The sequence below is a fragment of the Abrus precatorius genome, unplaced genomic scaffold (assembly GCF_003935025.1).
Source record: "Abrus precatorius isolate BTA unplaced genomic scaffold, Abrus_2018 Scaffold6, whole genome shotgun sequence".
NCBI classification, from domain to species: Eukaryota; Viridiplantae; Streptophyta; class Magnoliopsida; order Fabales; family Fabaceae; genus Abrus; species Abrus precatorius.
The window spans coordinates 10890560-10903456 of NW_020874406.1; the positions used below are offsets into that span (position 1 = coordinate 10890560).

The 12897-nt window shown below is 31.8% G+C and overlaps 1 protein-coding gene across 2 annotated transcripts; it reads left to right on the forward strand.

Annotated features, from left to right (window-relative positions):
- Positions 1–837: 837 nt before the first annotated feature.
- On the forward strand, positions 838–12681 carry LOC113868565 (4-coumarate--CoA ligase 2). 2 transcript variants are annotated; one of them, XM_027504248.1, is made up of 6 exons: positions 838–1991; positions 3524–3722; positions 3984–4129; positions 4214–4281; positions 4377–4479; positions 4721–5082. In XM_027504248.1, exons 1-6 carry the CDS (start codon positions 939–941, stop codon positions 4841–4843), a joined length of 1692 nt encoding a protein of 563 aa, XP_027360049.1. In that variant the 5' UTR covers positions 838–938; the 3' UTR covers positions 4844–5082. The 2 variants fall into 2 exon arrangements, with proteins under 2 accessions (XP_027360049.1, XP_027360050.1); XM_027504249.1 differs by lacking the exon at positions 4721–5082 and adding an exon at positions 12476–12681 and having other exon boundaries at positions 896–1991.
- Positions 12682–12897: the final 216 nt, after the last annotated feature.

Sequence of the window (12897 nt, forward strand, 5' to 3'; positions counted from 1 at the left end):
TTTTTTTTACAAATTTATTAATTTAAATTCTTAAAATTGAATTTAAGCACATAAAAATACTAAATTTTAATTAAAAAAATTATTACGTTAAAAATACAAAAGTTTGAACTTTTTTAAAAAAAGAATTGACAAATTGGTGTAAAATTCCACCAAGTTCACGTGTACGCGCAGTCATCTATTTAGCAAAAAATCTTTGTTCGAAGTCCACCTGAAATAAAAAAATTATTAATTTGAAGTATATTTTTTAATCATTTGACCATAAATGAACAAGTTTTAATATATATTATATTATTTAAACATAATAAAATATGAAGCTAATATAATAAACTATTTAATGTACATAAAAGCATATTAAAATAAATATATTTATGAAGAAAAAATACGATTTTTGTTATTAATATATAATAAAATAAAATAGTATTCACGTTACATTAAATAGAAAATTTAGATTTGTATGAAGTCAAGAATAAGTCCTGGGATGACCTTTAAAAGTTAAAAGAGTAACAATAAATAAAATTATATTAAAAAAAGAAATATGGAAGTGAATACAGAGCTACCAAATTTGAATGATAAAAAGAGGAGAGCATATGGAAATTAGAGCATAGATGGGAGGTGACCCATAATATAAATGGTGGGAGTTCGTAATTGGAGGCAGAAAGAAAAGGACAGAAAAAGGGGTAGGTAGGTAAGTAAGAGTGGCTACGAAAGAAGAACGCTTGGTTTTAAACGTGATCACAGGCTTGGCTGACCCTTCTCCATCTACTAACACTCCTTCATTCCCACCTACCACCCTCCCCCTTATATTACCACACTCCACCGTTTCAATTCCTCAGTCTTTCTCTCTCCTTTTCTTTCATTCCCCCTATCTAAGCTTTTTTATTGTTACCCCACCCTCTCATCTACTCTTTCTTTCCACCATAAACAACTCTAAAGACACTATGCTGTCACTCGCACCATCCCTTGATGCCAAAAATGCTACCACTGGCCAAAACCAACCCTGCGTTTCCCAAAATACCCACATATTCAAATCAAAATTACCAGATATACCCATCTCTAACCACCTCCCCCTCCACGCTTACTGCTTTCAGAACCTCTCCCAATTCGCCGACCGTCCCTGCCTCATCGTCGGCGCCGCCGCCAATATCTACACCTACGCCGAGACTCATCTCATTTCCCGAAAAGTTGCCGCCGGCCTATCCAACCTTGGCGTCGGAAAAGGTGACGTCATCATGATTCTTCTCCTAAACTCCGCCGAGTTCGTCTTCTCCTTCTTCGCTGCCTCCATGATTGGCGCCGTCGCAACCACCGCCAATCCGTTCTACACTCCCGCCGAGATATTCAAGCAATTCGCCGCCTCCAAGGCGAAGGTCATCATCACGCAGGCAATGTACGTGGACAAGCTCCGCAACCACGACGACGCGAAACTAGGCGAAGACTTCAAGGTGATCACCGTCGACGATCCGCCGGAGAACTGCCTGCATTTCTCGGTGCTCTCGGAGGGAAACGAGAGCGAAGTGCCGGAGGTGGAGATCCATCCCGACGACGCGGTGGCGCTGCCGTTCTCCTCCGGCACGACGGGGTTGCCGAAGGGAGTCGTTCTGACGCACAAGAGTTTGACGACGAGCGTGGCGCAACAGGTGGACGGCGAGAACCCGAACCTGCACCTGAGTACCGACGACGTTCTCCTCTGCGTGCTTCCGTTGTTTCACATATTCTCTCTCAACAGCGTTTTGCTCTGCGCGCTCCGAGCGGGGAGCGCTGTTCTGCTGATGCATAAATTCGAGATTGGTACGTTGCTGGAGCTGATACAGCGGCACCGCGTGACGGTGGCGATGGTGGTGCCGCCGCTCGTGCTGGCGTTGGCCAAGAATCCCATGGTGGCGGACTTTGACCTCAGCTCCATACGGTTGGTGCTGTCGGGTGCTGCACCCTTGGGCAAGGAACTCGAAGAGGCTCTTCGGAGTAGGGTGCCTCAGGCTGTTCTGGGACAGGTTGGTAACTTTAGTTTTACCCATGTTGATATATTATGATCCCATCTTTTCAAGATAAATACCAATAATTCAAAATAAAAACATTTCGTTAGAAAACGGTAAAAATATTTATTTTTAATATATTTCAGGACATAACCTAAATGCATTATTATATGTACAATGTTAATTAGAGTTTTGTTTTAGTAATCTGCATAATAAAAACTAATGTGCTTAAGTTATATATATATATATTAATAAAAATATCTTACTTTTAATTTTTAAATTTATAATTGTTTAATAATTAAGTTTGTGATATTTTAAAATAATAAAAATATATTTAAAAAACATAGCAAAACTCTTTACGATAAGATATTTCCTTATTTTCATTTAATTCGCCCACCCATATTTTCAGCGGTTACTTATTTCATACAACTTTTGCATGCGAGCGCGGTTGGGGGAGAGGACGGTCAGAGAATTAATTCAACGATGGCATTATAGTCATTTACTAACTCACCTCTTTTTCATTAAAAAAAAACTAATTTTCCGGTTGCTTGTGTTTGGTGTCTGAACTCTAAACGTGGCTAGCTGGGTAAGTTCAATTCAACACCTTAGTTTTTGGCAGAAAAATTGGTTAAGAGTCAGAGAATATTAGCTATTAATTAAGAAAGCTGTATTTGGACAACCTGCTCAGGCATGGGGAGGAAAATATAAAATGGCTTGCTTGAATCAGGGAATATAATTAATGCACTATTTTTCATAACTTCCAATTCGTTGAATTTTTCGAAGTGTGCCAGAAATCTAAAGCCCCCATCTTCCCCAATTTAAGTGAAATACAATAGAAGTCTTACAAAATCATCAAGTTTTACACTTTATTAAAATTTTATTATATATATTTAAAATTATTCAGGTTAAAATAGTACCTCACCAAACGCCAAAATATTGAATGAGCCGTGCAAGTATGACTTATAGTAAAATATTTTTATTGTATTTTTTTGTTAACAATTTTATTTATTATTATTATTATTTTTATCTGATGTTCCTAAATACTCGAGTAAGAAAAAAGGAAACAACTTGTGTAATAATATACCTAGTTTGCTCAGGGTCAAACTTGGCTACTTCTTGTTTCGTAGTAGTTTGGATTAGTTGACTTGGCTCAATGACGTAATACCAACTAATGCTAGACCAGTCAACTTTTCAGTGTCCATGCGGCCGCACTACTGCCTAATTGTCTAAATTTTAAACAATTTATTTTAGAAAAATAACTACTTATATTTTGTTTTTACAGTTTTTTAAAATTATTATTTTTTAAATAAGAATACAAACTGAGTGCATTTTCATTGTCCCGATAAATAAATAAAAATATTGTAATTATTATTTCAAATTTGTTTTTCGAATACCTTGGAATGTTTCTAAGCAAATCATATATGAAAAAAGAGCAGCATGGCTTGAATATGTGCTATTCCCTATTCCTTTGTTTCCCTTTGTAATGTTCTTAAGGTATGTTCAAAATCAAATTTTAAATTTGGGACTTGGTAAAATGCATGGATCTTTAGGGATACGGAATGACAGAAGCTGGACCGGTGCTATCCATGTGCTTGGGCTTTGCAAAACAACCATTTCCAACAAAGTCAGGCTCTTGTGGCACTGTTGTAAGAAATGCAGAGCTCAAGGTTGTTGATCCTGAAACTGGTCGTTGTCTTGGCTATAATCAACCCGGTGAAATTTGCATCCGAGGACAACAGATCATGAAAGGTATACATAAAATACGTGTAATGCTTACGTATGGTGTTTTAGTATCATAAAATCTGTTTCATCCCAATATTTATGATAGACATGGTATGTATAACCTGTTGAATCCTGCCCATTAATCAAAACTTTAGGAACAAAAAAGGAAAAATAAATATTATGATTGAATTTATTATTCTAATTATAATTAATTCGATGTGGATGTTTGGGTTTTAATTCTTGTCAATTTTTTTATTGATTGGCTGTGCACTTACTCTTGAATGTCAGGATATCTGAACGATGACAAAGCTACAGCATCGACCATAGATGATGAGGGGTGGCTTCATACAGGTGATGTTGGCTATGTAGATGATGACGATGAGATTTTCATTGTTGATAGGGTGAAAGAACTCATCAAATTCAAAGGCTTCCAGGTATATATAGTATTTCTCATAAAATTTAATAGAGAAAAAAAAATGTGACAAGAAGTAATTATATTTATTCTTTCGTTCTGCTAGGTGCCCCCTGCTGAACTTGAAGGCCTTCTAGTAAACCATCCCTCTATTGCAGACGCAGCTGTTGTCCCGTAAGATTCTTAATCTGATTTATAATGCTTTTCTGTGCATATATAGTGGAACAAGACAGACTAATAATTTTATAAACGAAACCATATGTTAACAGACAAAAGGATGTTGCTGCTGGTGAAGTTCCTGTTGCTTTCGTGGTGAGATCAAATGGCTTTGATCTAACTGAAGAGGCTGTAAAGGAGTTTATTGCTAAACAGGTATATGACAGTGACAATATAAAAATGTGATTTCCTAGAAAAGTACTCAAATTTTAGTTGCTTCCATTATTTGGCTAAAATGAAAATATAAAAAGACTCTGACTTCATTCATATCAATCAAATACAAACAACATAAACTGATTTACATTAGCAAATGTAAAAGCTATATAAATTTAACCCAAGTTTAATCCTTAAGAGGCTTTTAATTAATTGAATGGTATGGGGTATTTGTTGTCAACAGGTGGTGTTTTATAAAAGACTGCACAAAGTTTACTTTGTTCATGCTATTCCAAAGTCTCCATCAGGAAAGATATTAAGAAAAGACCTTAGAGCAAAGCTAGAAACCGCAACCCCAACGTCCTAAAGGCTAGAACATACCCCTTTCTTTTTGGCAATATCTTCCTTATTTTTTTATTTATGTTCTAAGTTTCACCCCTGTAATTTATGTATTGCTTCACGGCCAAAATTCAATCCGTGAATCGGATGCGCCTACACATAATCATTGTATTTTTATCCATTGCCCAAGCTTCTATGTGGTACATTGTATTTGTAATGTGATTTTAGATCACTGATTTTCGAGACCTTATCTTATTGTTATTATTATCAAATTCTTGCTATTGTGTCATTCTAAATGATAGTCTTCTTCCTCTTACTCTTCTATTTTTTTCCATTAGATATTTTTCTAATGTTTGGAATATATAATCTCAATTATCATTTTTTAATGTTAAGACAATTACGAATGGAATATTACAGAAAAGTGAAGTGACAGCTATTGAAGAAAGATGATAGAATTGTGCTTCAAATAGTTTAGTCGAGTGAAAAAGAAAATTAACAAAAGTCTCACAAAGAACAGTTGAGATTGAAACATTGACCAATAACAAAGTTCTTTCAACAAATAAGAAATAGCATAAAGATCCTTTCCTTTATACCCACCAACAGGATAATTTGCTGTTCAGAAAGTCTCAATCGTTTATTCGTATTGAAAAATGCATCTATGCTCTAAGTAAATTAGCTTGAGGGAGGCATGAACGTGACCAGTTAGGTTTGGCATTTCAAAGGGGATAATTTTGAAATATTAGGATTTATTTGGGAGGTGGGTTTGAAATTTTGTAAAAAAATATTAAGAGAAAAGACAAAATAAATTTTTGATTTAGAAGTGAAAATTAGATAAAAATATACGTAGTTTCAATGTAAGTAAATTTTTTTTATATTATAATGTTAATTTTTTTAAAATTATAGTTAAACTATAATTAAAATTAAATAATGTAATTGATTTTAAAAAATTATATAGTGATTACAATTGAGTAAATTATAGTATTTATTATTAACATAAATTTTTAAGTTAATTTTTATATTTATAGTAACCTAATTTATATCATTATATATTTTATAATAAGTGTGCTTAGGATTTATCAACACAATTCTTATATTTTTGTAACTAAAATAATATAAAGTAAATATGTATAGAGTGATATAATATCTTATGAATTTATGTATTTTATGAATATTTATTTAACTTGATTTAAAATATTTTTTGTAAAAAACATAATAAAGTATATTTTTGTAAAAAAGTTAAAAATATGTTATTAAGATATAAAGCATGCATGCACGATAACTCACCAAACATGTTATTAATCATTGTATTTGATAAATAAGAGTCCTTATCATCTTTATCTTGAGTCAAATCCTCATTATCACTATTCCCATCACTTTGATATCTTCCATCAAAAGTTTTTGTCATCACTTTTCATGTTGTTCTATCTCAAGTCTATCTATAAGTGTGAAACATTGCTTGCATATGCTTGTTCCTCCTCAACGTCAACTTCTTGATAAATGTTAATCGAAACTTCTATAAGAACAACATACAACTTAATGACAGGAGTTAAGGGATGACACTCATGATGCATCTGAAATATTTGTTGAAGATTATCATTGTTGTTTATTGAAATTACTTGGTATTGTATAAAACTTCTAAAATTGAGATTGGACACATGTAAATATTTCTCTACAATATTTTTGAAATCTCAACTTTAATATTTTGACTAAGTCAATACTCTAGTTCTTCAAATGAGATATTATATGAAATATGCACAAATGTTGGTTTTTTTCACATATAAATGTCATTCCTTTACTCGTGTGTGTAGTAATCTCACTATTGAAGTATATTCTACACTCATTTTTTTTCTTCAAGCATAGAACAAAAAAACTAAGGAATGTGGGTATTCACTTGTAATTTCTACAAATCTGAATGGGGATATTTGTAAATCAAAATTTAAAATTTGCCATGGCCACCTTTCTTTTAAACAAAATACTAATGGAGATTTTCATTTTTGTTTGTCTTAAAAGTCATTATTGGCGATTTTAAAATACCATTGGCAATTTTTTATTTAGAAACCTTTTTTTTTCTCTTTCAAGACTCAATGATGGCAATATATATATATATATATATATATATATATATATATATATAAATCATATTTTAGTCCTTAAAAATTGCTAATTATGACATTTGTTTGTAACTAATTTCTCCAAATAAAAAACACCATTGATGATTTTATACAAAAATCATATTATTGTAATTTTCTCTAAAAATTAATTACGATTAAAAAAATCATATATAAATAAAGTACCCTAAAATGACAGCAATCCTAAAGGTAAATTGAGACAATTTTCTTTCTGTATTTATCATTTAGTTCATAAATTTCAATCACATTATTTAATTATTAAGATATTCAGCATCTTACATGAATACACTTAACAAATAATACCACAAAATTATTATTTTTTAATTATTTATTAGTAAAATATAAAATTTTCAAAATAATTTTATTATTTGCAATGTTTTTTGAGCTGTCATAACATGTCTTATCATTATAGATAGTTTTTTTTTTTACAAAAAAATAAATAGTAATGTCACCACTTGTTGAGGTGGACCCAAGAATGGGAGGACATGCCATGGCCTCTTCCAAAATTTTCACTTTTATTCATTATTATATATATAGAAAGAGAGTAGCTCCTTTTGCATGCCTAATCTTTTTTGAAAAAAATGACAAAGATATGCATCCTTTCTATTAGCCAAGAAAGTTGTATTGAGGTACAGTGCACTATTTATTAAGTACAAGCTACCTTCAAAGGTTGGCTGAAACTTTAAGTGAAATTTTTTTTAGATGTAATTAAAAAAAGTTTTGAAAAATAAATAAATAAATAAATAAAACTCACCTTTTAGAAGTTTCTTTGATAAGCTTTTTTAGGCTATATTTTTGTAACACTCTTATTTTGTTATTTATTATTATTGCAATTTATGTTAGTTGTGTGTGCATGTTGTTTGAAATTAGAAGTGTTTAATTAATGTGAAATGCAGGATATCTCGCTATAGCGAAACAAGTAATCTAGAATCAGGCTTTCTAGAGCCCTCTTGTTATAGCGAAAAGTAGATAAGGATGACCCAACAACATTCTCGTTGCAGCTAGAATTTCTTGCTGCAGTGAAGATCTCTCATTATAACTAGAATGACAGACAACAAAAGAATAATATTATTTGATTTTTTCGCTGTAGCAAAAAAGTCACGAGTGTGAAAGATATTTAAATAACTTTTGCCCTAAAAACTTCATTTTCAACTAAATCATCTTTTCCTCTCCATTCTCTTCGTTCTCTCCCTCTCCCTTCTCAGAGCAAGCCTCTAACAACACTAGATCTCTCTCGGATTTGAGCTCAAACGTTCATTCCACTCGAATATAAGTAAGTTTTTGGAGTTCATCCCTTGAATCTTGTTGCTGTTTCTATGTTCTCTCTTTTCATAATAGTAATCTACATTGTGATGTTAGGCAGAACTCTAGCCCTTAGGTAGTATTTTTGGTCAAGATGTGGAGTTTCTCTCTAGAGCCCACAAAGAACTTAGTGTTTGAGATCCATTTCTAGGTAAAGGGAGTAACTTTTAAACCTTAGGTTCTACCTAAATATGTTTATTAATCTTGAGAGAAAGGGGTAATCTTATTTTAAAAAGTAAATCCATAAAGTTTTCTTGAAACTATATAAGTTTGTAAATGGATTTTTAGTATAAAAGAGGTTTTGATCTATTTAAAGTCACTTGAGACAAAGGTTATCATAAATAGTCACAAGTAAGAATGAGTTAAATAGTTTTATGGATAAGTTTATTTTTTTATGTGTTGAATGGAGAAAAAGTGGAATATGCTGAACTTTAAGCTAGAATATTCTATTAAGATCGAGAGAATGTGATCTCCGGCAGTATATTTTAGATTGCACAATTTCAGTTGAGTCCAAGGATGTCTGACTCTTGGCATATTGTATGGAATTATGTGATAATATGTTAATGTCTTATGAATATATGCTGAAAGTCAAAACATGATGATTGTATTAAACTTGTGATGGTATGTGCTTGCCTTGTGATAATATGCGTAATTGAGAAATTTATTGTTGTGTGAGAGTGATATAAAAGGTATCATATCATATATGTGTGAGTTGGGTTAAGTTTGATTAAGTATGAATGTTTAAGAATCTCTGAGAAAGTATAAAAATTGATTGTGAAAAGGAAAATTGTGAAAGTGAAAATGATGAATGAGATCAAGTATGTGGATTGGAGATTTTATAAGTTATTAAAAGAAAAGGAAATTGTGCAATATGAAAAGTGATGAATAGGTGTGGAGAAAAGAAAAAGGATACTAGTACGTGTGTCACAAATACACTGATTGGTGCGATTATGATATAAGTGTTGTAATACACCGACGAGTGAGCTTATAACAAATATGTTATAGTATATCAATTAGTGTGTTTGTAAGATACTGTATGGATAGTTCAGGGCATTGGGCTTTGAGGTGAAGTCTCTTGTATTTTTGTTTGGGCTCGTATTGGGCTATGTTTTAGGGCATGTATTCAACTCAATCCCCATCCTGTTGTTACTTGTTCATAGCCCATTAAAGGAGTACTTAGGTCTTGAGTTAAATTGCCTGTATATAGGCTAAGCCCCTTGTAAAATTCAGATTGGAATTCATTTGTATGATTTCCTCACCTTTGTGAGTTTGTGTTATCTAGAAATTCTCTTGGATCCACTTCTCTTATCATGGAACTCCTTCATGTGGTGAGACAAAGAGGTTTATCTCTAATCCTTGAGAGTGGTGCTATTTATTTCTAATCCATTCTTTCTTTCTCTCTTTTCACTTGAATTTTCTCTTTTTTGGTTCCTTCAAAATTTGAGACCCACTTCTTCCTTCTTGGCAAATTTGGCTCGATTTTTCTTGGATTGTACAAGTAAGAAGGTACTACACATCCTCTTGAAGATCCTTCCTTGGAATTACTTGGAGAATGCTTCAAGAAACTCATCATGTGGTATCAAGAGCCTACTCAAGAGGTAACAAAAAATTCTAGATTGACTTTGTTTTCTTAATCTTTTTTCAAATCTGATTCCATATTCTTCATCTGCACCTTCTCCTTCATATAAATCTATTGATTGATCATTTTTTTTTAATTTCAATTTTGGCGCCAAAACTTAAAACTTAGATCTATTTTGAATATTGAAAATCCGATTGTAGATCCTTGATCTACATTCAATTCTGATCAAATCTTTATAATCATTTTCATGATCGGAAAACTTTCAAATTTTTCTACCAAAATTAATTTGAATTCATTTCTTAGATCTACTTTAATCTAAAAGAAATTTTGAAAATTTGATTATAGATTCTTGATCTACACATAACTGCGCACAAAACCTTGTAATCAATTTCATGATCGAACAACTTTCAAATTTTGGCGTAAAAATTGTGCTTCTTGATTCAAATTTGCAAATCTGAAAATTCTTGTGATTCTACTAAATATTTTGTCTTTAAACAATTCCTTAGTATTTGTTAAAGATTTTAATCGGTCTAGTTTGTGGAAATCTATTCTAATTTGTGAAATTTCAAAATTGTGCTTGTTAGCTCTTGGCACTAATTTTTTAGATATGTGTTCTAGTGTTCTTGGCTATTTTAAGTGTTTTTCTTGTTGATTGATTCATGCTAACTTGTTGTTGAAACTTTAGGTTATTAGAATTGATAAAGTCTTAGAGTTTTTATCCTTTTTTCATCAAGTTTCATTATCTGTCAATGTGTTGTTCTTTCTTAGTTTTTGTCACATGCATTTTTCTTTCTTGATATTAGAAGATGATGCAACGTGTTTGATCTAATTTTGGTGTTGTCTAAGTGTTGATTGTAAATCTTGTTGAAACTGTAACACCTTAAATTTAATTTTAATTAAATAATAATTTTACAAATCAGATAACCAAATTTTTCATAAAAGATTTTGAAATAAGTGAAGGATTACAAATTAATATCAAATAACTGCTACAGGACTAGTTCAATTACAACAATTTCAAAATAAAATCTAAGTCCTATAGCAGTCCATCCGTCCCTTCACTGAGTCCGGTGGTGATCGTCTTGATTACCTGAAAAATGAATGTAAGGGTGAGTACTCTACACTACCAAAAACACACATTTAACATAGAGTCTCACCTCCAAAACCTTCCCAATACATTCAACAAACACAATCACAAGCAACAATCCACATCCATAAGTACAAAACACAAATCCATGCATACGTATACCAGCCACACTCATTATAGTACTGTGATCACAAATTTACACCATGAATGGTCGTTGATTACCTCTGCCTCACGGATACCACGTGGGCAGTCACGGGTCGCTCAGCAAAGATAGTAGTTAGAGGTCTAGTCAAAAAGAGAGTGTGTGGCTCGTGGTGCACCCGTTCCGTAGTCGGTGTCACCACCACTCCCTCTTCCCCAAGATATTTCTATCGTCCTCATCTCCCACATTCCTAGTGTATTGCTGAACCATTCACAGCACATTACAACGACGCTAACAATTAGAACCGGTTATTCTAAAGAATGTAATTACATTAATTAAGTTTCTAATGAGAGTTTGAAATATTTTAATAAATTTATTGTAAATGACGATTCAAAGCACATTTGTAATATTTAGTAATTAATTGTTTAGCTTTTCTGTAATTATAAATTGATAATCTAAAAAATTATATCCTCAGTTCTATTATGAACGAGATTTATTTGTATGCAGTTTTTAAGTTTTACTCATTTTCAGTGGTTTAGATTTTACATATATAAAAATCATTTCTATTTATTTATCTTTTACTTATTTTAATCAAATCATATTGATATTTCTATTTTCTTTAGAGTAAAAATATTTAAATAAATAAGGGATGTTACAAAATAATATTAGAGTAGTTTGTCCTAACAAACCTAGAGTATGTGATGTGTACTTATATTTTTGTTTTATAAGATTATAAGCTGATTTTTTACAAGTATATATTTGACATTCCCAAATAGTGATTGTGTGAAGTGCTTGAATTGAATGTATATGTGTATACGTATGAGAACAATAGGTTTTTTTTTATTATTATATAAGTATAATCTGTATTATTTAATGAGCCTTTTCCCTTTATTATACTTACTTCAATAATGCATAACCCCGTTGTTCTGAATGGCCATTTGGCATCATTATATTTCCACCCTATTTGAATGTATCATATCATGATTAACATATATGTTTATGTCCTCGCATAAATTAGATAATAGTTTATAACATGTATGGGAATTGATTTTTTATTGATTATTAAATTTGGTTTACATATAGGTGTAACAATTTGACAATAATATTGACTTGACCTTATTCATTTGTTCAAGCATTTGAACACAAAATTGGAATGCAAGAAAGACAATAATATGATAGTTATTGACTTGACCCATTCCTTTAGTTTCTACTTTATATGTGTGTGTGAGAGAGAGTCTTCTGTGGTTAAAATTTGATTTAAATTGATGTTCTCTTTACAATTTAGATCTCATATGTGTTTATTAAGATTGTCTATGACTGTTTTGTATCATGTATAGTTGCTCTGAACTTGAAAAGTAATGTGCAACACATTAGTCATGCACATTATCTGACAATTTCCTTTCATTTTGCATATGTTTTTGCAGACTTATCATCTTTGTTCGTTTGGTTGTCTTGGGACTGTTACTGACATGGAGGATCAAGCATCAAAATATTGATGCAGTCTAGCTATGGGGTATATATGTTGTCTGTGAAATATGATTTGCTTTTTCCTGGCTGCTGGATCAACTGCACAAACTATGCCCAACTATGGGGTATGTATGTTGTTTGTGAAATATAGTTTGTTTTTTCCTGACTGCTGGATCAACTGCACAAAATATGCTCAAGTAAATCATTCCACAGATCTTAATGGTCTGAAGGAGAAATTTGAAACACCAACTCCTAACAATCTAACTGGAACATGATAATTTCATAAGCTACTTATATAGTTATAAACTTTCAACTACAAGTCAAAAGCTTTCAGCGAACTTCACATTTATAAGTTATAAACTCACAACGTTCAGCTTAT

Coding starts and splice junctions, on each gene's coding strand:
- LOC113868565 (XM_027504248.1), top strand. CDS start 939: ATGCTGTCACTCGCACCATCCCTTGATGCCAAAAATGCTACCACTGGC. Junction 4,130..4,213: donor TCAAATTCAAAGGCTTCCAG/GTATATATAGTA, acceptor TCGTTCTGCTAG/GTGCCCCCTGCTGAACTTGA. Junction 4,480..4,720: donor AGGAGTTTATTGCTAAACAG/GTATATGACAGT, acceptor TGTTGTCAACAG/GTGGTGTTTTATAAAAGACT.